The following is a 24,941-nucleotide window of genomic DNA, read 5'->3' as shown; positions in this document are numbered from 1 at the left end:
TGGCGTTTAAAATATGTGTAGCTGGTTGACTTAAGTGGAAGCAAATACACTTTTACAGGTAAAGAAAATAACTTATAGGTTCATGCCTCTACTTGAAGAGGATCTTTCTATTCGTGTGGGCAGCAGCAAACATATCCACAACTTGTTAAAGATCTAACGATTTAGCAATTTTCTTCTCAAAATAAAGTAACACTAAGTTTTTCAACCTATCATGAGTCATTGAATTGCGTATACAAGTCTTTAATCTTTTCAAAGAAGAGAATGACCTTTCACATGTAGCACTAGAAACTGATATAATCACAGAGATGATACCTAGCTTGTAGGTTTCTAGGAATGCGTTTTTGTAGACACAAAGAAGATCAACGAAATTCGTTAAGGAACCAGCTTTCGTTTTCTTCTCGTCTTCATACAACTTAATTGTTAGAGCAGCCCACATTATGCTTTATTTCTTGTTTAATTATGCTTTTTTTAAATTATGCTTTATTGTTAATTTCAATGATTATTTTACATTAATCGTGTATAATGTATATTTATTATACATTAAATATTCTAAATATCTTGATCTATTTATTGATTTTTTTTGCAACTAGTTTCTCTCATATTTAATGAACTTTTCACTTAATTCATTGTAAAGAGATGTGCTTTGCTCGAATAAATTTTTTCTATCATTTGTGTGCGCCTTACAGGTACATATATACAGAAAGGGAAAATAAAAGATGCCACCAAAAAGTACAGAAAGTGTTTAAGTTCAAAAAGTAAACATAACAATACAGTGACGACGCCAGAGGGGGGCAAGGGGGGCGAGCGCCCCCCTAGTAGCTACTTTTGCCCCCCTGACTGCCACTTAGACTGCCCCTCCAGACTCGTACAATCTTTAAACATTCTTCACGTAGTATTTTATATCAGTATCATAACCAATCTCATTGACAAATTGTAGTCTACTTTCCATGAATTTATTATGTGGCAGATTAATCCTCAAGCTTTCTTCTTTGAGCGTCTGGGTATGCACGCATATTTCTGTTTTCTAATTTAGCCCCTTTTGAGGTAAATTTTAGTTATACTTCTTTCTTCTGATTTTTAATAATTGTGCCTAGCGAACAATAGTAGATTTGGTCGACTTGTTTTCTTCTCATTGGATCAACTTCGATTGGAAACAAAAGAAAGGTAAAACCAGTTACCTAACTTGTTTGTATTTATCCAGGTTTGAAGTTTTCAGCTTCATATTTTGTTTTATTTAAAACTTCTTTTTTCTGAAACATTATTCTCGGCTTCCAATATTCAGAGGATGTGCTTATAACAGCTTAGTTTGCAACTACCAGGGCTTAGTTTTTTGAAGGAGATAAAAAGAGTTGTGTTTTCCCTTCCTGCAAATGATAATAATAAAATTATGGAAGAAATTGATTCCCAATAAAATGTATTGTCAGAGTGCTGATCTTTAGTTAGTAATTGGTTTATACTAGTGCTCCTTTACTTATTTTGTTTCAAAGTACTGACGTGACGTCTACCATATTGACTAGGAACTGCTGAAAAATTCGTAGCCCAACCCAGGAGTGCACGTGGATTGGTGAAGTTTTACTTCTTCTTCTCTTCCCCCGAGAGTCAATATACTACCTTGTACAGTGCTCCAGCTTTTGCAGAAAAGTTAAAAAAATCTAGATTTCCTCGCACCACTGTTCGTAGCACTACCCCTATCAGATCTAAAATGGCGTCTTTCAAGTGTTATTTAAGTTTGGGAAATAAGTACACGTAATAGTTAGACGGAGCTAAATCTGCGGAATAAGAATGATGATCTAGACATTGAAATCCTAGATTATGCAATGTCAGTTATGTTCGCAGGGGCTTGATGGACAGGTGTATTCTCCTGAAGGAACAGAATTCCTTTCTTTTCATTTTCCGCAGCGTTGAACTTTGAATTTTTCTTTCAGTTTTGTAAGTAATGTATAGATTCTGGATTAAATATCTGACCATTGAGGAGGTAGTCTACCACTCCATACTTATACCAGAAGAATGTTCCAAACAGTTTCTCAACCTACTTCTGTGTCTTGAACTTTTTGGGGCGATGGAGAAATGAGTGCTACTACTCCATTGACTGTTGTTCCGATTCAGGATCATAGTGGTACAACCATATTTCATCTATGGTTACTATTCGTCAGCGAAATTGATCAGCATTACGGTCAAACTGGAAGAAGACTTCTCTTAATGCCGTTACCCCTTTATTCTCCTGACATATATTTTGGGAATCCATTATGCCGAGAACTTGCGCATACCCAAGCCATTCTGAATTATGCTACCGACGAGTTCCAAAGAAATGCCCAGAATCTCTGACACAAGTTTTGCTGAGAAGGTAAAAACTGAGAAAGCGGGGAGCAGACCTCAGACTATAATAAATATATCGTGAGTTTACTATACACTTTAAAAACTATATAAAGAATAGCTTAAATTATTTTTGTCACACAAAAACTGGGGTGACCTAGGCCCTCCGGCCCCGGGCTATATCCACCACTGGCTGAAATGCTGCAATTTTCAAGAATAATGTCACAAATTGCATCCATGATTCCAGGAAGAGTCATTGCTTTTAATCATCCTGGATGTAAAGCATAATTTGTTGAGAAATTGCTACGTTTATACTAAGCAGGGGCGGATCCAGGGGGGCGATCGGAGCGATCGCCCCCCCCCCAGAAGAGGAAACTTTCTTATTTTATATATACAAATAAAATCCATCCCAGAGTTTGGAGCCCTTAAAAGTAGCATTATGACAACCCACCGCCCCCTCCCAGAAGTCGGCCCTGGATCCGCCCCTGATACTAAGCCACTTACTTCTTCACCACCATATATAACGGAGGAGAGTCCCGTGGTGTTTAACTGAATTCCTAATTAATTTACTTCGGTGACTTTCCTTGGTGGAACAAAAATGTTATAACAGTAAGGATCTGGATGTTCGTGAAATTATCTGTTTGGGCACACATAATCACTTCAGAGGCCTGAGAAACAATAAGAATTTCATTATTAATATGAAAATTTATATTTGTATATACAGAGATATGTTTTTCTAAACTACGGTTTCATTTTTCTACCTAGTACCTACACTCCTTCTGGATTGGACTACGACATTTTCAGCAGCTCCTCGTAAATTCTCTCTCTGTCTGGCTATATATATATATAGAGAGAGAGAGATACGTAGCATATAGACGAATGTGTTACTTGTAGCATACGCGAAAGTAATTCTATTTATGTTTAGGCTTCAAAAGTTTCATTGAAAAATATTTCATGTGCAGACGTTACTTATTTGTTAGTTACAAATTTTATTTGAAATAAGTTTAATTTTGTAATCATATAGATCTAACATAAAAACAGCAACAAAATACACAATGTAATGTAAAATAAGTCAAACGTAATAAATATGTCATTTTTGGTATGGCAAATAGCCCCCCCCCCCCGAAAATATATCTGCCCCTCCTTTGCCCCCCTAAGAACTTAAAGCTGGCGTCGTCACTGTAACAATATAGTATGGAGTTCTTGCATACTATTCATTGTTGGCAGAAAAATTTCTTCTTTTACTTTTTTCTTTTCTCCACATCAAAGGATTTCACCGAAAAGTTTACAGAAATGAAAATAAGATTTTCATTGTTGCATTGTTATGTTCTCAATGATTTTGCACTGTAAATATTGGCTTTAAAAAATATTAACACAGTATGTTAAACTTTCAGTTAAAGAGAATTTTCCAAGAATTGTGCTATATATTTTAAATTATGCTTTATGCTTTATTTTCTAAAATTATGCTTTTAAAACTAGTTTCCCAATGTGAGTGCATTTTGGCGTTCACCCAGTGTCGTGACCATAGTGCTCTCAAACGGGTCGGGTTGTCGGGTCGGGTCAGTCGGGTCAGTTCGGGTCGGGTTGTCGGGTCAGCTCGGGTCGGGTTGGGTCAATCGGGTCAGCTCGGATCGGGTTGTCGGGTCGGGTCAACCGGGTCAGCTCGGGTCGGGTTATCGGGTCAGGTCAATCAGATCGGATCACGGTTCGGGTCAGTCGGGTCGGGTCGGGTCAGTCAATTCGGGTCACGGATCGGGTCGGGTCGGTCTTCAACCCGACCCGACCCGACCCGTTGAGAGCACTAATTCACATGCATCAATACAAGCATATTTTTCGGAGGATTTTTATCATAGTTTCCCGGACGAAACTGCCTCCATATACCAAGTTGATCTTCTGTTTCGGAAGCGGAAAGTTACGTACATTGACTCCCTACTAACGGCGGGCGGCATGGTCGTTTCTGACTCGTTACAAATACTCCAAGAATTCACAAGGCATTACACAGCTTTTACGAGTGTGCAGCCTCAGGATCGCTCTAACGCCCCGGAATTCTTGTCTGCTCTGCCTTACAAGTTGACAGAGACTGACTCTCAAGCCTTAATACGTCCTATCACTGAGGATGAAATTTTTTCTGTTCTTCGAGGAACCAAAGGCCGTAGCTCCCCTGGGATTGACGGTCTGAGCTTTGCTTTTTATAAACATTATTGGTCTTTTCTTCGCCGTACACTAGTTACCCTCTTTAACGCATGGTTATCTGGGGACCCCTTTTCTCAAAACACAGCTATTGTGGTACTATTTCCAAAGTCCTCCACTGCGCGAGTCGTGACCGATTATAGGCCGCTGTCCTTATTACCAGTGGATCTTAAATTATTTACAAAAGTTCTTGCTGCCAGACTCCGTCCTATTATTCGGAAATACATTAGCCCGTATCAAGCTGCGCTACATGACTCGCATAATATCCAATACACGCTTCGCTCCCTGCGAGATCTATTTTCGTATTATCACCTTCGCAATGTTCCCGCTGGTGCACTCGCAGTGGATTTAGCCAAAGCTTATGATTCAGTAGACCATCAGATTTTCCATCTGACGCTTGAATCTTCCGGGGAGGCGGTGGGTTGTAATACTGGTACTTAGAGCTAATTTTAAGAGTTCCAAACTCTGGGATGTTTATATATATATATATATATATATATATATATATATATATATATAATAAGAAAGTTTCCTCTTCTGGAGGAGAGAAAGTTTCCTCGCCCACTGGATCCGCCCCTGCCTGGATGGCCTAACCAGGATGTGCGGACTCGGGATTTGAACTTGGAATCTTACGATTAGTAAATGCAGCGCAAACTATGTACCAGAAACTATTTTAATATTGTCTTTTCTTCTTAATTAAGATTGAAGGAAATTTTGATAATAATAATAATAATAAACTGACTTATTCAGCATATATTTGAAAACTTGGTCCTAATGGCGTCAAACCTCTGGTTCGATTCCAGCCCGAGCAAAGTAGACTTCGTTGTGAACTCCGTGTGCGTGGATTTTCTCGAATCCTACCATTTCCTCCAACTTCCTTTACTCCAGCAATGTGATCCGTCTCGTCCTTGTGTCCTTTTGCCTCTGTGCATAATCATGAGACGTTAGGCTAAAAATAAAATAACGGCGTCAATAGAAACTCGACACTTAATCAATATAACTTCGTTTTCACCTTGAGGTAATTTAGGCAGTACTTTTGGGTTGTGATTTCTTTTTAAAGAAAAGTTCAGTGAATTTATTGTAAAACAGACATTTTATATTGTAAAGTCTTAGTTTATGCTTCTTTTTCAGTTGAACTAGTTCAACCATGCTTAGTTTACTATATTTTTAAAAACAACAAAATTTTATCTGACACTCTGTAACAGGAGCGTCATTTCAGATTTTGCTTGGGGGGGGCAAGACCCCTTGATATAAGCAAAATTTCGCGGTTTCCACTGATTTACTACTATTCTATTGATAAAATCTATATACATCCCAAACTCAGGGGGGGCAAATGCCCCTCCCTGCTTCCCCCCCAAATGACGCCCCTGCTTGTAACCCTGTCTACCGGAGACTTTTCATAATAGCGTGTGCGAAATACCACCCATCACTTTTGTGGTATTCGCTAAGAATGCAGCAGGTGTCCCTTCTGTTTCGGTTGATGATCATCAGATTAAGAAAAAAATAACCACTTTAGGAAATGACTGGTTTAGAGGCTTGAGGAAATAGACGGTTGGGCAAATGACCATATTTCTTTATTTGCTCTGGCTAAATGAAGCCGGGATCCCAGTCCGCATCCCGCGTGCGTGGTTCCCATTAACTAATCAAGAGAACCAAGTTTCTTTAGACGTGAATGTTTCGTTAATTTCTAGTAGCAATCTCACTAAAATTCAGTCTCAGTTATGACTGACTGTTTAGATAGCGTAAACTCACGCGTCAAGTTCGTACGTTTAGTCGCATGTTAACCGTCGCTTGATAATTTTCAGCACTGAGGATGTTTCGGTCAGTTCTCTACGGGAGAATTTCCAAGGTTAAATTCCGAGCTACAGAAACAAATAATAGGGAGAATTAGAGAATTAATAGGGAAATTTCTTTTCTATTACTTGTTTTACCACTGAGAGATGAGTAGTAGAAAACGGATCCTAACGAGCTTATGTCCGCTACAGGTTTTTTAAAAAATTATTATTATTTTTATTAATAATAATAAGTTTGGTCAATATATGGTAATTTCGAGGGTTTTCGTAAGATCTTTTCGGTTTCAGAGATATCCATCTCTGATCCTCTTGAGAGGCTAGTTTTGGTTTAAGAACTGTCTGTTGACTGCTATTCTAGTTTTCAAGTCGATCGATCGTAAATTTACGAAGATTTTGTAGTTACGTTATTTTGTTGTGCGATCGTTTAAAAGTTTAATTTGGGGTTTTTGCTGCAATTTGTAAGGACTTTCTTAAGATAGTAAAATTTTCAATAAAAGTTGTATAATTCTTTTACTTTCTGCTTTTCTTTAGTGTTTAAGAAAATATGGCGGATAGAGAAGATCGTTTAGATTAACGGTAAACTACAGCACAATGAAATAACGTAATTTGTAGAAATTGACACCTAAAAACAGAATAGCACAACGGCAGACATAATTCTCAAACCAGAATTAATCTCTGCAGTAGGAGCTAAGAAGATATAAAGAAACGCATTTTCAACTAAGAATTAATAAAGTAACTTAGATTAATACTAAAAAATAAACTTAACTAAGTAGTAACATTTACGAATGCTTTGTAACCACGCTACAACGAAAATGTTTTCCGGTCCAGGTTTAGATAAAATTAAAGTGAATGAAGGTAGAATAAACCACGTTATCTAAAGAAAATTGATCATAACATTTATTTTTAAACAGAGCTTTTAATAAAAGAAAGAAAAAACACTTTTACGATAACTATAGATACATAAATTTAATTTTTGTTACAAGAACAAGTTTATTTTTCGTATTTACTCATCAACGGGCCAGAAGTTCATGGTTTGTCGTTTAATGTTGAACGATCTGACAAATAGGACTGTATATTGATTGTTGCTCCTATGTATACAAATCCATCTGAAGTTCACAGTTTGATATTATCTGCTTAACTTTCCCCTTCCATTTTTGATAGCACCGCCAGACATATTTCTTTCTTCAGAGCTTTTTGGTCCTTATTTTTCAGCCAAGCTTTCAGACACATGCATTCTCTAATAGTGTCTGGATGCATTGACAGTCTCTTTTGTGACAGAAGATCGGTGCCAGTAGAAAAAAATCTTTCCACAGGAACACCTGTTCCAGGCGCTGACAAATAATCTCTTGCCATTTTCGAGAGGTTCGGAAATTCTTGTGCATGATCCTGTTAAAAATGTAAAGAAAAGTAAACATAAGTACAGCTTAGAGTAACATAATACTCACTTCACTACACATATCACAAAATAAATCATACGTTTCTTGTCTGGTACGTAACAGTATCTATTCATAAACATCGGAAGAATGTTATAGTTATTTGATGTTTCGATAGGTGACATAATACACTTATTCAACGCGAAACTTTTAATACTCATAAATAGCATTTTCTTTTCTTCGTATCCTAGTGTGCTTGTCTGCCTGAAATCAATGTTTCCACTCTTGATAAAACAGTAAATTGGCTATCACCTTTAAAATTCAATTGAATCTCAATCTTCAGACTACATCGAATGCTTATCTTAGTTTCCATTTTCATATTTCTTGTCAGTTGCTTTCAAGAGAAGAATTATATTGAAAAAAAAAAAAAAAAAAAACTTCCTATGTTTCCTTGTTCAGTTCAGCAATCTAATAGTTTTAAAGAACATTCTAAGAAGCATGATCCACTTAGCCAACTCTGGTGAGCAATACAGACCAGTATGCTGACAAGGAACGGACATAAACATGTCATCCGGACTTTCGAATCAATCTAGTCCATTCGATAAACATAACAAAGATACGTTCATGCACAAAAAATTATGTGCCGAGGACAACGGAGTAAGGCCCCGGGGGCCATTAACCCTGTTAATATAAAGAAAATCGTAGATTTGCAGTGAAATAGCTATTGCATCAACACTGTTCATTGGAAAGTCATGGTTAATATTCCATTCTCTTCAGCATGAAACAAGCTTTCCAGAGATGCTATGTATTGGCGCTCATAACGTACCTGAACAGGAAAAATTGGGAGAATGTCGCGAAAATTTCCTCCAAAAATTCCTTCTATCAACATTGACCCACTCTGGAGTCGCCCAGGGTAAATGTATCTCGAAAAATACTCTAGGGTTTACGAAATAGGTGCACGATGTTTCGTTTTGATAGAGAGCATATCAGTATACTACCTTTCCCCTCATACCTATTCACTCTATCACAACAAAACTTCGTGCATCTATTTTTTAAACTCTATAGTATTTTTCGAGATACATTTGGATTGTGTGCTTTTACCCTAAGCCACTCCAGAGAGGGATCAAAGTTGATAGAAGGAATTTTTGGAGGGGATTTCCCGACTTTCTCTCAAATTTCCCTGTTTAGGTACATTATGGGCGGCAATACATAGCATCTCTGAAAAGCTTGTTTCATGCTGAAGAGAATGAAATATAAACCATGACTTTCCAATAAACAGTGTTGATGCAATAGCTTTTTCACTGTGAGTCTACTATCTTCTTTATATTAACAGGGTTAATGTTCCCCAGGGACTTACTCAATTGTCCATGCCACCTAATTTTTTGTGCATGAACATATCTTTTTTGTTTATTGAATGCACTAGGATTGATTCGGAAGTCCAGATGACATGTTCATGTTCGTTCCTTGTGAATAGCATTCTATTACCAGTTGCCGCTATGAATCTGACTTCACTACCTCAGACCTGCCAACCTGGGAGGAATTTTAGGAGGGAGATTTCCTCGAAATATAAACTATAATAGTAGCAGCCGTCGGAGGACGGATAGACTGTCTGTCTCTCACTCACACACACAGACGCGCATACGTGTAAACACAGCTTGGCCCTAAATTTGATCCGTTAGTTTCTACTGTGTGACCAACACAAAATTGTCTAATGATGGGGAACAGGTGCCTATGGATGGGGAACAGGTACCCACTATTATTGTAGTTCAAAGTATACTCAGCCGAAAAATAAATCAGCTAAAATTTCAACGGTATTTTTTTAAAAGAAAAGATATGATGAAAAGAAAAGATGTTAAGCGGTTACTCCCCCCCCCCCAAGCCCCATTTCGACTATGCGGGAGTTGCTTCTTCGTTGCGGGAGAGCGGGAGCGAACGTCGAAATGCGGGAGACTCCCGAATAATGTGGGAGAGTTGGTAGGTTTGCTACCTGGCCATGGAAATTTCGTCGAAGATAAGAAACTTGGAGTTAAATTTTCAAGAACTAAATTTGAGCATTTCCGCATATAACTTATCGATATATTTTAACCTTTTTCGATTATTATTATTATTATGCAAACTTTCAAATCTCATTTATTTAGCCTCCAGTGCGAACGGCAAGGCGACAATATTAATATACATATTTTTTAACATTATAAAACATGAATACAACATACATTATACTGACAGTATGTACACTCATGTCCAAAATTATTGTCGCATGTCTATAAATATGTTGTTGAAGGAATACATTCTGCTAACGAATTCGCCCGGTATTTCTTATAATGTTAGTATGTGTAAAATCGGCAAAGACATGTAAGTGTTAAATTTCATGTCAAAAAAGCAGTAAACAAGAACAATAAAACGAAAATAAAACTTTCTTCTCCATTTAACAACATTTTGTTTTATTCTTTCTAATATTCGTATTTATAATTCTTTTCCTATGAAATTTACCACAAATATACATTTCCCGGTTATACACATAGTATCAGTATTAAAAGTACCCTTCAAAATCATTATCAAATTATATTCTTAGAAGAAGACAGTTATAGATATGCGACAATCATTTTGGACACGAGTGTACGTACGTACAATAAATTGAAAAGTAACACAATAAAGACCTACTACAAAATTAAACTTTGTATGTTACTGTTCTTTATTGCAGATTTCAAATGATAAGCGGCATGGCCTTGAGTTGGCTTCACGCGGCGTCCAATTGGCTTTGAGCGGTGTTGACAATTCACGACAAGCAGTTCTGCACGCTGACTTCTCGCGCTACTGCGAATCTTGACAATAGCAGAGGCGCTTATTAGAAATATTGTATTAGCACATTAACTGCTCACTTTACGAAGTAGAGAAAAGAATTACGAACACATACGTAAAAACTACATCTTTTTATGACAACTGGTTGTCATGATACACGCTTTGAAAGGTTTCCATATAAAACAATTAGTAAAACGAGCGTTGAGTCCCGTCTAATTTCCAGTGGATTTTTCTTCGATTTGGAAATGGAACTCAACTTTTATTAAAGGATAATCAGGGGTGTAACCAACAGGTTGTTCTAGGGGAACACTACTTTCAGGGGGAGGAAAGCTTTTCACACATTAAAAACAGAACAAATTACCTCTTTCAGAATATGAAAGCATTTTAACTCCCCATGTATACTATACTCATATTATGTTTTCTCGATGCTACCTTAACAAAAGACGGATCTTGACAGTACTGAAGTTGAAAACCGGATTGTAAGAGATAAATCCGTATTCATAAGCTATTCATAAGAAAACAAATGCTGTTTCTAGCAGTCTGTTTATCCGACTTTGTGTTTATGTAGGTTAAAATACTACATAAAGGGAAAAACTCGAAAAAATATCAACTCAGATATTATTATGCAATAATATAGTAGTGAGATCACACGGTGAGGGCCCAGTTAGGGAAATGAGAATATAAAGCATATAATTAATGTTAGTTGTTTAATTAGGCAAGGGCGCCGATCCTGGGGGGACTGAGGGAGCCAGGGCCCCTCACTTTATTTGTAAATTTGCAATATTAGGCATAATTTGAATGCAATTTGTCTTAAAATCATCATATATGCTTTCTGCATCTGAATGCCCCCAATTTACAGAGAAATCAGCGTCCTTGTAATTAGGTACAGAAACTGTATTGATGATGTTTTCTTTTTTCTTGTTTTAAAAAATCGTATTTTATTGAGCTGAGCGAAGCGAAGCTCTTATACTCGGGTTAGCCGTTTGGTTGTCCGCGAACTCCTCCTAGACCGTTTGGCCGATCTCAACCAAACTTAGCACGCTGATAGAGTATGTCGTGCTGAGTGACAACATAGGTCGAAATCAGAAATCCGATGTACCATCGAGGAATAATCACCGAAAAACGCTTCCTCCTAGACCGTTTGGCCGATCTCAACCAAACTTAGCACGCTGATAGAGTATGTCGTGCTGAGTGAGAACATAGGTGGAAATCAAAAATCCGATGTACCATCGAGGAATAATCACCGAAAAACGCTTCCTCCTAGACCGTTTGGCCGATCTCAACCAAACTTAGCACGCTGATAGAGTATGTCGTGCTGAGTGAGAACATAGGTGGAAATCAAAAATCCGATGTACCATCGAGGAATAATCACCGAAAAACGCTTGCAAAGACTTAACATGGGGAAAAAGTTTTCACGCGATTTTTTTTTGTGAAGAATTAACAATAAACTGATTACGTAGTTTAAGCTCGCTCAGCTCATTTCATTGCAATCGGGTATATACATTGCATTCCTAGTTATAAACGTTCCTAATTTGCATTAACTATTAAATAAGTTTACTAAACGTATACCAGATGAACCTCATTTCGGGGCTGGAAATAGTTTGGAAAGTCAAAGCCCCCTTTTCCCCCGTTTCTACACCCTTGAGAATAGTAAGCGATCGAATTAAATAACAAGCCTCTGCAATTTGATTCATATATATATATATATATATATATATATATACAGTGGCGGATCCAGGATATGATCAAGGGAGGGGCTAAACCATAATTTGCCGTTTTATCCAGTGTAAAGCTGAATTGAAGCCCATTTTATCCAGTGTAAACCTGAGCGTCAAGGGGGGGGGCTATAGCCCCTTAGCCCCCCTTAGATCCGCCCTTGTATATATATATATATATATATATATATATATATATATATATTCGATTCCCGGCGAGAGCTCATGTGGAAGAACAGAAGGTATGGGACATTCGTAATATTGTTTTGAAATTGCCTTCATGCAAGATTCTTCCTTATTCGACAGAAGAAACGCAGTATATTTTTTTTTCTTCGTTTCAATACCTTACGTATGTGTGGCCAATTACGTACTCCTTCTTTACTCCTCTAGCAGAGATGCAAAAGCACCAGGCGTCCGAGTGGTGTCATAAATTATTGTAACCCAAAACAAACTCGACCATATCGTGTTGCTTACGAATCAGATGGATTGTTGTTGTGAGACCTACATCAAGTATAAGAGTATGTTATTATAGGAACAGACATGGAAGCAAAGGAGCTAATTGTGTGTGTAGGAACGCAACTTCTAGCATAAACAAAATTCATCAGTGTCTGGGTTGCTTTCTTTCGTGGTAGTTCATTTGTTCTCCAAAATTATAGTTGACAATGTCTTTAAGGAAACCGAGTACAAGTGCGGAATTTTCTTAAAAAAAAAAAAAAAAAAAAAAGTGCTACGAAGTGAAGCTCGAAGAATTATTTTTTGTTTACAATTTTTGGAACTCATAATAAAAAATTTACAAGAGTCAGATTCAGACAATGGCGAAATATTAATTGACATAGACGATAGTGAAAGTAGTGTTGAAGACGAACGTTTAGCAATTCCACTGGAATAAGTTAATAGGTATGTTATTCAGTTGCTATATATACTTCTAGCCCAGGATACACAGCCAAAATCTTTGAGTTTGCTGGAATAGTATATTTACATTGTGAATAATGTTGCCAATGTATGTGTTATAATCTCAACTAGAGGAAGAGCGAGAAGGGAAAGGGGAGTCCGAAATCCGGCAACTCTGCGCGGAATATCGCACAGCATTGGCTACTGCTCGTGATGCTTTACATCTGAAAGACACAATAAATACAACAATAGAGTAACTTTGTATATAAAAAAAGTAATTTGAAAAAGTCTTTAATCATTTTCTGACCTGCTTTTACGGTTGCATTGTTATGACATGAAGATCTAAAAATTTAGTATGAATGTACAGGCGACGACTGAAGGCCATTCGGAGTACCGTGCGTGCGGTTAACGAGAGATAGCTGTACGAGTATATAATTATACGAGTATATATACAGACTGTTGGTTGGGATGAGCATACAAATAAATTTGAATGATTCCTGCCAATAAAAGAAGCAAAGTATGGAATAAGTTCAACCTTTTCCATTGCACGTAGTTTCAGAGTTATAACCTGCCGAAAGCATGGGAACGTGAATTCAGAGGCCTATATTTCAAAAACTATCTAAAGTAGAGAATGCATCTTGAAAAATCAGTTTCGAAGTCATATCTGCTGTATTTAAACATGCGTTTCAATTGTGCGCTAAGGAGTCCCCAAAGGCATGACAAACCGAGAGTGAAATTCATTTTTCTGTTCCGCAATTCCTTTAAAGAAATTTTTGTATACGTATTGTAGAGTTCTGAAACACATACTTTTAAATACAGCAGGTATGAGTTCGAAAGTGATTTCTCAATCCGCATTCTCTACGTTGGATAGTTTTTTTTAAATATAGGCCTCTGAAATTCATTTCCCCACGCTTTCGACGGATTGTAACTCCGAACTTATGTACAATATAAATCGTTCATCAAGAGGGAACACCCTATGTAGTCAAGCCTGGACGAGCCGGGGCAGCGCCTTGGTATATTTCTTACTGCAGGGACATCACCATGATAACTTAAAAAAATAAAAAAAAAAATGTGTGTTTACTATTCTGAATATTGCTTTGGAAGAGGTTCAAATTACCAACATAAAAAGTCTTATTGTGACAAAAGGAAGTTTTAATGAGCCTTTTCCATGTGTGCAAGGAATTCTTTCGAGGCTATCTACGTAAAGTAATCAATCAGTTCATCACACAAAGGGGGAAACACTAATATCCTGAATATACAGCGGTACAATTTTTGCATTGGAAAGACTTATTTAGATTGTGATTATGATATGGTGTCCTGCCTGAAGGCAGGTCTTTGACCCGAAGGTCCCTGGGCAAGGTAAACCGTGGTGGTTTGTCATTTCCCTCCATGGGATGATGATGATGACGTCCTAAGGACGGTACCTTCAGCTTAACGTGAAATCCGAACCACTTGTGTCTCCACCGGGAATCGAACGCGGGACCACTTGATTACAAGGCGACAAGCGTGACCACTCATCCACCTTGGAAACTGACTTATATAGAAGCGTTATTATTATTATCATTATTATTATTATACCTGAAACAGACCTTTGGAGAGCAAGGGTTTTTGCAGGGTTCTCATGATAAGTGTACAGCTATTCTCAGCCGCTTTGTGGGCCTTCTTCACCGGACCTGACCCAGAATTGCACTCGGTAGTCGGCATTTTCAGAGGCTACATCGACCTCCGGCACTTACGGTCTTAGTTGAAATGTTCCTTCTACACCCACCGGACGTTGAACACGGGTAGTTGAAGTAACAGCCGGACACTCTACTGACTAGACTACAGGCAAGCCTATTATTATTATTATTAATATCATCATCAAAATTTCCAAAATGCAGTTGACTTCTAATATTGGATTACTTACTGGCATGTTTTGCCACCAGGCTCATATGGACCACGACCTCTCGAATGCGTAATAACATTTGTGCCACTGAGCAACGTTCAATCGTTTTTCTTCCGGATGTGTTAGTGCGATTTCTATAAATAAATGATTCAGAACCTACTTTTTAAAATTTTTTTGTTTCGCCGTTGTGCACGCTGATTGTACTGTTTGCCTGATGTGTAACACTACAAAATATTTCCTGATGTGTAACACTACAAAATATTGCCTGATGTGTAACACTACAAAATATATTCTCGGCTACTAAACGAAATAATTTAATCCTAAACATTCGCACAGAATGAGGTTGCCCATATCGAATTCTAATGACATCTGTAGCTGACATTAAACTAACAATAATTTTGTAATCTCACCTTCCACCAGCCTAATATTCCACTCTGCTTTAAGGAAGTTGGGTGTTCCACACGTTCCTTCAAGTAGCGGTCTAGTTCATCGCACGTTTCATCTAATCCACCATTCTGCATCTGTTCGGCCAAAATATCATCCAAAAAAACAGCAGCACGAAATTCATTGTTTGCCGCCACTGGTCGACTAGACGTTTCACTTCTGCTTGTGGATTCATCTCCTTTATAATATATTCTCCAGTGCTGATAGAGAATGTCATGATAGTTCTTCACCCAATCATCTGGCCAGCCAGTCGTCTTGTACCATTCCATCTTTCTTCTTGGATCGAAAACTGGAACAAAAATGAAAATAATATATAGAATATACTATTTTTTGTATTCAGTTCTATACTCTAAAAATACTTTTTATTAATTATATACTTATACTATAAAACATATATTACTCTGATAATTGAAATCGAAAGTGTAAATTTAATGGCCTTTACAGCGACTGACGTGTGAAGCCTACACCGTGGCTAACATTTCTCTTTAATGCAAGAGAAACACTGTGTAAGTTACAGCCACGCTTTCATTATAGGTACTGTCTAAACATTTGCCTCAATAGAAGTGAAGAAAGGCGGTCAGGATGATCTGCAGAAGCGGAACTCGAAACTAGATAATCCAAATTTCGAAATTGGAATTACAGTTTTGTGGCTCTGAAATCTCGAAATTAACCTTTTCACATTCATTCTATCACTTACAACACGTAGTAGACGGTATCATTGTTCTTATCAATAATGTTGTGCTTATTTTGGGAAGTAATCATTCCATTTCTCCGAAAAAAAAACTACAGTTACTATCCTACTCTCAAAATGTCGAAATTATGTAATATTATGTTGAGTTGCATTGACTTCTAGCGTATCGAACACCTTTCGCTCGAGTAGAGGATGGCTCTCCAATGTGTTTTCCGAAGTCCTTCGATAGGAAGCACTGAATCACAAGAGCTATGTATTTGGATATATATCAAGTTAATAATCTTTTAATTAATCTTTACTAATTTTGTGATTTAGAAAAAAAAAGACGTGACACTTATTTTATCAAACTAACAGTATTTATAAGCAATGCCATTCAAGATTCCCACGAGATTGCCACGAATAGCACACACACACACACACACACACACACACACATATATATATATATATATATATATATATATATATATATATATATATATATATATATATATATATCCCTATCTTTGGTACAATTTTTTAAGTCTATTCTAAAACTGAGTTGAATAATCATGTCTTCAAAATTTTAGTGTATGTGTTTTAGTGTATATCCGACAGAAAAAACAGCGTTTTCTGACGTGTTCCGTTTTACCCACGCACCCTAGATGTTAAAGCCATGCTTTTCTTAGGTACTTAAAGAACTAGTGTCTCTGATTTCAATATTAAAAAGTGACAGGAAAGTAATTGTATACTTAAGTACCTTTTAAAAATGAACAAATTTGCAACTAACGATTTGATAATCTGCATTATATACGTTTATGATTATGTGTTTCAAAACCAATGTACTTACATATACCTACAGTATATTTTCTAATCACATATTCAACTAAATCTCCACCATAAGTGTGTTTAACTAATGATTTCATGACGTTCCCATAATCTCCTTTACTATCATCTTCAAGGCTCTAATATACAAGAAGCCCCGAAGATGATAGTCTAGGAAGGGGGCACGGTGGCTCAGTGGTAGGGCGCTCACCTCTGGTTCTAGGGGTCCCTGGTTCGATCCCAGGCTAAGTGAGTTCGTGGTAGATGACATCGTGTCCGTTGGTTTTCTCGGGGTTCTCCCATTTTTTCATTCCACCATTTCTTTAATCATCATTCACATGCAATTTCATCCGTTTCCTTTGGCACTTTGCTTGCGTAAGCGTGGGACGTTAAACTAAAGATTTCATTTCATGATAGTCAAGGAGACTATGGGAACGTCTCGGCAATTAATACAGATTTTACATGGTTGAAATCCCGCGAAACTTTTCATCAAGTTATTCGTCATGGAAAAATTAATGATTTTGCAATTTTTTTAATGAATTATTTTCACTTGCTATGAGAAAATCTAAAAGTAGAAAATATGTTAAAACATATAAGATTATTAACAAGAACAGTAAGAAATTATATCATAGTTCTATGTAAGTATTATTTCACTTACCTGTTCCTGCTATGTAGACTAGCCCATCTGATGTGGGATAGTACTCTTTAAGTTTCAGCCAACCTTGTTCTGCAGCATGTTGCAGCCATTCTGGGTATATTTCCTTTGTAATAGGGTTCCTTCCTTTTAACTTGCGCAAGGGGTCTGTGATGTAGTTTTCAAAATGATTAAATAACTTTTGGTACACAAGTGCGCAGACAGAAATAGTTGGATAATTTTCTGAGGAAAGAATTTCGGTGACAACTTGAACTGGCTTGAGAAGCTTGATGAGCTCTTTGATCATATTCCACTCTTCTTCTGTGAGAGATTTTTCCTGCAGCTCTGGTATGGAACGGATTGAGCACTCGAGTGCTTCACGCAGTTCGACTGCTCGCTCTAGCATTTCAAGAGTGGAGTTCCACCTGATCTCGATATCTTGGATTAACTCCTTCTCCTTTAGATTAGCAGCTATGCATTGGCGTCTGAAGTTCTCTCTTCTTTGGGGTGAGGAGCGAATCTTCAATATGTGAAAACGAAGCTTTGAGAGTAATCCTCTACTTGTGTTTGCTTCTTGGTTTGTGCCATCACCACTATGTTCAAGGTTGTCATGCGTCCCCACACTTTTCTTTTCTATTGAATTTAACACCGCCTTACACGCTAAGTTGACAATGTGCGCTAAGCAGCGGATTCGATTATTTTTTGAATCGAAATGTTTTTCATTGGTTTCCATTAGCTTTTCGAACTCTTTAAAAAAAGTATTCATATTGCTTGCGTTGTCTGTCACAATAGACAACAATTTATCACACAGATCAAATTCTTGTAATACAGAATAAAATGATGACGCTAAATTTGCGCCAGTATGGCTGCCTTCGAGCATACTCAGATCCACTATGCAAGTTCTAATGACCCATTCAGAATTAATGAACTGCGCGATGACGCCTTGAAAAGGCCATTGATTAGTGGAGGTCCAACAATCAATGATGAAGTGTATTTTACCAGGAGCATTTTGAAGTTCACTTCTGATCATCTCCTTTTCCTCCTGGTAAAATTCACGAATATCGTTCCTTACCGTGTTCGCACAAGGGAGTTTAATGCTAGGTAAGGTTGATCCTCGCACGTAATTGATCAGGTCCTGAAATTCCTCTTTCTCCACTACTGTAAAAGGATGGTCACCCTTAACAATAAAATTTACAAGCATCTTTCGAAATTCTTCAACTGTAAATTGAATATGTCTGGAATTCGACGTGCCGCTCTGTGATGATGATGATGTGGACTCTGAAGAATAGTATCTTGTAATGGCTCTAGTCGAATCGTCTTCATTTAAGCGGCTATGTTTGTTATTTAGATGTCTCTTTAAATTCCCAGTTGCCGCTGTTTTATCCTTGGTATAGCTTGCTCTGTAAAGAAATAATATTACTAGCATTAGTTTCCTTAAATAAAATTTGCTAGCATTAGTTTCTTTAAAATTGAAAAATAGATTCTAAAAAGCTACATTTGATAGCAAATATTCCTTTAGTGAAACTTGTTACTAACCTAAGCGCTCGACAGGATCCGTTGGACGTTTGAGAGCCAGAAGGTTTGTTTGCTTTACCCAAGGATGGAATTCAGTGTGTTTTACTGTATTTATCTTAGTTTTTTTTTTTTTTTTAACCTAGGAGAATGAATGCAGCAAAGAAAAAATCTTTGGGTAGAAAGTTGGAAAAGGAGAACTGAAAAAGCTACAATGCTTGAATGTACTTTCACGAATATTTTCTAATATGTTCGAATTTCGAAATCAGTTAGTGATTGAAATCATGAATTAGGTCAAAGACGACCTTTTCAAACAGACAAAGAATGTCCTTTTTATAATGAGAGCTGTTTTGTTTACCTAGCCCAGTGCTATTCAACCTGAAACCTATAGTTGCTGCGATCAGTGATGTAATGCTAACATTTTTGGTGGGTATACCTTGACCGCTTTTAAAAATAATAGTCTATACCCAGTTCCGTACGCTAGTACTTTCGTAAATTTAAGGTGGAGTATACGCTGCACTATAAAAATATTAGGTGGGCATACGGCGTATACTCCAGTATACGCCCCATTACATCCCTGGTTGCGATTCTGTAGTCTTTCGAAGAGGCATTGACAAAAATTTTGAGTATTCAAATGATAGAAATTTGAAATAAGGGAGTATTAGAAGTGTGTGTGCAGCGTTTTTTTTTTTTTTTTTTTTTTTTTGCGTGGTATCCCTCGAAGTTCGGGGGAGCCTTGTGGTTAGGGGTGTAGGAAAATTCCTGGCTCCACAACATCCACCTGAGTCATGAATAGGTGGTCAATATAGGCGCCTAAGCCAAGGGACAAAAAGGGTCACTTGCCCGCCTCATTTCGGATTGGGGGCGAACTATCATTCCCTCACTTTCAGGACATAAGGTAATATCCAAAAATTCGGTTTTTCGCGGGAAACAACTTCAGTAATAATTTGTTTATTGACCATTGATATTGAACACAACTATTTTTTACTTAAACAAGCTAGTATAGATTTTTTGGGAAAAAGTCTAATTGTGGCTTTTAAACCAATGACTACGATTACAGCGCCACCTACATGGTATTAACATCGCCATCTAGTATCTCCTGTCCAAGTAACATACTTTGATGTGGTATATGTTTGTGGTAACATGTATTTTCTAGCAACTATAGTTGCTATAGACCACACATACAAATACAAATAGAAGCTGTGCTTATCCTCGAAGCCACTGACACGAAGGATATTATTATTATTATTATTATTATTATTAATAATAATAATAATAATAATAATAATAATAATAATAATAATAATAATAATAATAATAATAATAATAATAATAATAATAATGGTGTGCTTCTTAGTATATATAATGCTTGATGTGGGGGAATGCTTGATGTAAACTAATTTCACGCAAATACAATAATTTCAGTACTCAGCTTTGGGGACTGGTTATTTAAGGGACCCATACACTTTCAGTGGCTAACTTACAAAAAATAAGTGTGATCAACGTGTTTTAGACCAGAACTTCTAGTGTTACTTGATAGTAAAATTTTAATAATAAATGCCACATATATAGGTTAAATCATAACCATATACAGTATTAAGCAAATTACTACAGTATGTTTAAAATATCTAAATCTTTATTGGCAGTGGCGTATTTAGGGGGGGGCTATTCGACTCAAGTCTCTCCGAAATTTATTAACATTTGTCGCAATACAAAAGGAAAAATTGAGAGCTTATTCCAGTGTTGTGCATAGTCCCCCCGGAACAAAATCCTAAGTGCATACCCCCCCCCCGAAACAAAACCTTAACAAAATTTATTACTGTGCACTGTTTATTAGGATCACGCAGTGTAACTTACACTAATAGTTTAATGTTAGTATATCCGTCCGTATGTCTGTTACTCCGCACGATAACTGTTTTCAAAAAAGTGATTTTTTAAAATATAAAATACCTATAGAAACAACGCTTCAATCAAAAAGAGGATTGATGACTTGCCCTCTCGTTAAACATGGACAAGAACAATGACTGCTCAAGGATCTGCTATCTAAATACGACTTTCTATCAGTAGCCGATGTGGCTGGCCTGATTCAGGGTGGCTGGTCTGAAAACGCGTTACACTTTTTGACCGAGTGACCCCACCGGGAATTGAACCCGTGACCGCTCGCACCGAAGGCGAAAGCGTTAGTGACTACGCTACGTGGGGCCACATTATATTGAAAAGAATATGCTAATGTACTAAAAAGAATATCCGTAGAAAAAAACTGAAAAATATGCTAAACATATTGAAAAAAATATAACATATTGAAAAGAACATGCTAAAATATATATAAAGAGCTGATATAGCGATATTCTTAGCAATTGCTAAGAGGATACTACGCATATCAGAAATATTGTGAACATATCGCATATTCCTGTGGTTATGTGCTTAGTTTATCCTGAGAATATATATTTGTGTTGTTCGGAAGAGGAACAAGGCTGTGCAAATTAGATGCTCTGGCCTTACAGAAACTTCCGTCTAGGCATTCACCTCGTGGGACTGAGGAAAACCTTAATCTTCCTGACCAGCCGCAGCCCACGTTCGCAGTTCGTTTCGACGCTCGATCTATCTATTTTATTACGTTTTTTTTTTTGTGTGTGTGTGTGTGTGTTGGAGAGTCTGGTAAGGACACCAAGACTGAGGACAAATCTGTACTGCTTAAAAATGTTTACATGTTAAAATTTGCTTTATATTGTACTTTCAACCCATAATTCAATGTGTATTCTATTCTTCTTACAGCAGTATGCTTTATTTCCTAGTACTTTAAGTCTATGGTTGTTAGTTATTATAATTATTGCATCATACTAATCCTTCTCAAAGCTCATTCAATTAGTATGAAATTCTAGACTTGGCAGTTTCCTTCACCAACAGGCAATAATGTGGCGAGAATATTTCCACCTATACTCGCATCGAAATTTCCGCCTCTGTGTACAATCAGTACAATACGTTTCTGTCGCCTTATCATTAAAACAACGCTGTCCCGCGGACCTAACGATCTTTTGCTCTCTCTGTTTATTGTTTACAACACAAACTGCAACCTCAACGTTGCCAGGCGTACATGGCTTTCTCACAGTTTCGAACAAGAACACTTGTACAAAATTGAGTGAGCATTATATGTAAGATTGTATTACATCATAATTAAATCGATGTGTCATAACATTAATGTTTCAGTCATCTCAAAAATAACAATTTATGTAGTAATAATAATTTATCCATGACAGTGCAGAAGTAGGTACATTTAGTTTGGCGATTTAGGTGCCTGGCAACCATGAATTAACCATGTAATTTGAGAAGCAAAGTTTTGACGCTCGCATTACAATTGTTGTTTGCAAACAATCCTCCATCCTAGAGTGAACGGACAATATTTGTAGATGCGAAACATGGCTTCACTGGAATTGAAGTCTATATTTCACCAGTGTTTTTAACTGTTTCAGATGAAGTTTCAAGTTTGTACTCTCAAAAGCTTCCTAGATGGTTTATTTCTTAGATAGAACTAAGTTTACCTGGATAATACGGCTTTTTCCATGAGCATCCAATATATTTATCCGGAGCAAACTGGCGTGGGTGTTGTTTAAATTGTTCCAAGTCAAGAAGTGATTATTCTCACGCCTTGATACCATAGCATGAGAAAATAGTTCAATCAGAACAAAGGGTTTTGGCGATGGAAAATTATAAAACGAATAGAAAATGGTAAAAACAGGATAAAACCGGATGTTGGGAGGATATGGGTATCTCAGAGGGACGAAGGGAGTCTAAATTATTCTGCCAAAAATCAGATTGGTGGTGGGGGCCTATGTTTTCGTATAGCATTAAGATGACAATTTCAATGCTCATCCATCTAAAATGTCCATATATGAGATTCATAACAAAGTAATTTATAAATAAAGATATTATTCCCCAAAAATATAATCTCTACTAATTATTCCAAGCTTCCACATTAATTTTGAGTTGAATAATAATCGAAAGAATATATTATATAAACCGAAAATATATTTAAGAAAAATTGCATGGTAAAGTACGTGCAAAAAATAGTAAACCCCTCCCGACAAAAATTTCATTACACAGATTGTAATGGTACATTACAGGTATTACTTTTAGGCCCCAGCAGACTTTCTCTCATATCCATAACTTTTAACCTATAATGGCTTGGGCCCCATCTGTTTAAAGGTTATCATCAATGCATTCTTTTTCTGAACGTTGAATGATTTCGAAATTAATTTGTAAATCTATGTAGACAGGGGTGCCCATCCCCCCCAAAGCTGATGGCGCACTCCCCCCAAAACTAATAATCTCTTCCCTTCTCAAAACTCAAGTCCTCTAAAACAATGCCCAGTGTAGCAGTAGTTATTATAGTACTAGTAATTGTTATTTTTGTTGTTGTTTTTATTTCCTGTAGTAGTATTATAGAATGCTTGTAGTAGTAGTAGGGGCAGTAGTAATTATAAAAATGGCCTTACTTATTCGACATTAGAGTAAAATTCTTCCCCAATTTTTTTATTCCCCCCAATTTTTTTCTCGATGGCACAACTTGCGCCATTCATCCCTCTGTGGGCGGCTCTTCTCTCTTAAAACGAACCAACCTTTCCTTTCATACGGTTACTTGCGCGGTACTTCATTCATCGAGTATCGAAATAGGGGGTACGGGGGTTCACCCCGGAAAATTTTTGAAAATTAGCTTCTCAAAATCGTGTTTTAATGCTATTCCGACAGTAAAATTGCTAGTTCGAAAGTAGATTAAAATCCCCCCAAAATTTTTCTCAATGGCGCAGCTTGCGCCATACATCTCCCCTGTGGGCGGCCCTGTATGTAGATATATAAGACATTAAATAAATTAATACTTACTTGCAGTATTTGCAGTAGTACTTCTTCTCCTTCTCGTTGAAATCAAAATGAACGTATACAGTAGAAGACTTGGAGCGGGTCTTCTGACTTCTGGAAGTTGAAGGTAAGTCTTCTACTTCCATATTTTCAGCCTCGTCACACAACACAGTATCTTCTTCCATATTTAACACACTAATGACTCCTAGGGGCAGGGTTGCCAACGAACAATCAACATTTAGTACTAGATTAGAGAGTGGAAAATCACTAAAAATCACTAAATGTTAACATCATATATATATATGGAGAGGAAGAGAATCTGAATTACCTTTGTCACACTATAATGGCTAGATACTCCTCCTACTCCCTAGTGTCCCGTAAAATTTCCCGTATCCAGAACAGGACAGTGGGGGCGGTCGAAAAGATTTCGGGCGAATAATTCAGTGGCGGCTATCGAGAGAAGTCACACTGGTAACAATTATAATTTTATTGCTACAAGCTAAGAAAAGAAAGCTTATTCCATGCCTTAATTCCTTATAATGCATCAAAAATAAATACATTATGTATTTCTTCCCTTAGCTTAGCGATAAAATTTAAACATTACCATGTAACCTCCCTCAAGAGCCGCTTCTGGATTACATGAGTTAACTTCACATCTGTAGCTCTTAGTACAGAAATACTGTTATTATATACTACATAGAAGCAGATCATTTGAAATACATTGAACGATTAGCACAAATGTGACTTTTAATAACTTCTCAAAGTTAAGAACTGATCACAAAATGAATACGTTAAGTCTGTCAAATGAATATCATCAGCGCAAATATGTCTTCAACATTGGGGGGGACGGGTAAGACCGTTCCCATAATATATATATAAAAGCGACGTTCAAAATATTTATAAAGTTGAAAACAATGCTGTGAAAGATCAGGGGAGCAGAATTGTCTTCAGTGGCGTATTTAGGGGGCTATCGGGCTGGGCTCAAGCTCCCCCCGAAATAAATTTGTTAGTTTTTCGCATTCCACGCACAACAATAATCCTTC

General features: G+C 37.0%; 2 protein-coding genes across 3 annotated transcripts in view; both read right to left on the bottom strand.

The window, feature by feature from the left end:
* sr (zinc finger domain-containing protein striped) overlaps positions 1 to 24,941 on the bottom strand; it is a 619,548-nt gene that overhangs the window by 146,633 nt on the left and 447,974 nt on the right. The gene's annotated exons all lie outside the window — the stretch shown is intronic.
* On the bottom strand, positions 7,267 to 24,100 carry LOC145666510 (uncharacterized). Its single transcript, XM_081733789.1, has 4 exons — positions 23,923 to 24,100; positions 17,557 to 18,932; positions 15,370 to 15,692; positions 7,267 to 7,682 (listed from the first exon to the last, which is right to left on the bottom strand). The coding sequence occupies exons 1-4, from the start codon at positions 24,081 to 24,083 to the stop codon at positions 7,431 to 7,433; spliced, it is 2,112 nt and encodes a 703-aa protein (XP_081589915.1). The 5' UTR covers positions 24,084 to 24,100; the 3' UTR covers positions 7,267 to 7,430.

The sequence above is a fragment of the Thermobia domestica genome, chromosome 1 (assembly GCF_964235325.1).
Source record: "Thermobia domestica chromosome 1, izTheDome1.hap1.1, whole genome shotgun sequence".
NCBI lineage: Eukaryota > Metazoa > Arthropoda > Insecta > Zygentoma > Lepismatidae > Thermobia > Thermobia domestica.
The sequence above is the reverse complement of the archived record's forward strand: the minus strand, read 5'-3'. Positions and strand labels throughout refer to the sequence as shown.

Excerpts from the sequence above, each read along its gene's own strand:
- LOC145666510 (XM_081733789.1), bottom strand. The coding sequence starts at position 24,083 with ATGGAAGAAGATACTGTGTTGTGTGACGAGGCTGAAAATATGGAAGTA. Across the intron at positions 15,693-17,556 it reads AGTCTACATAGCAGGAACAG|TTTTCGATCCAAGAAGAAAG; the intron begins GTAAGTGAAATA and ends TTTTTGTTCCAG. Across the intron at positions 7,683-15,369 it reads GAATATTAGGCTGGTGGAAG|GATCATGCACAAGAATTTCC; the intron begins GTGAGATTACAA and ends CATTTTTAACAG.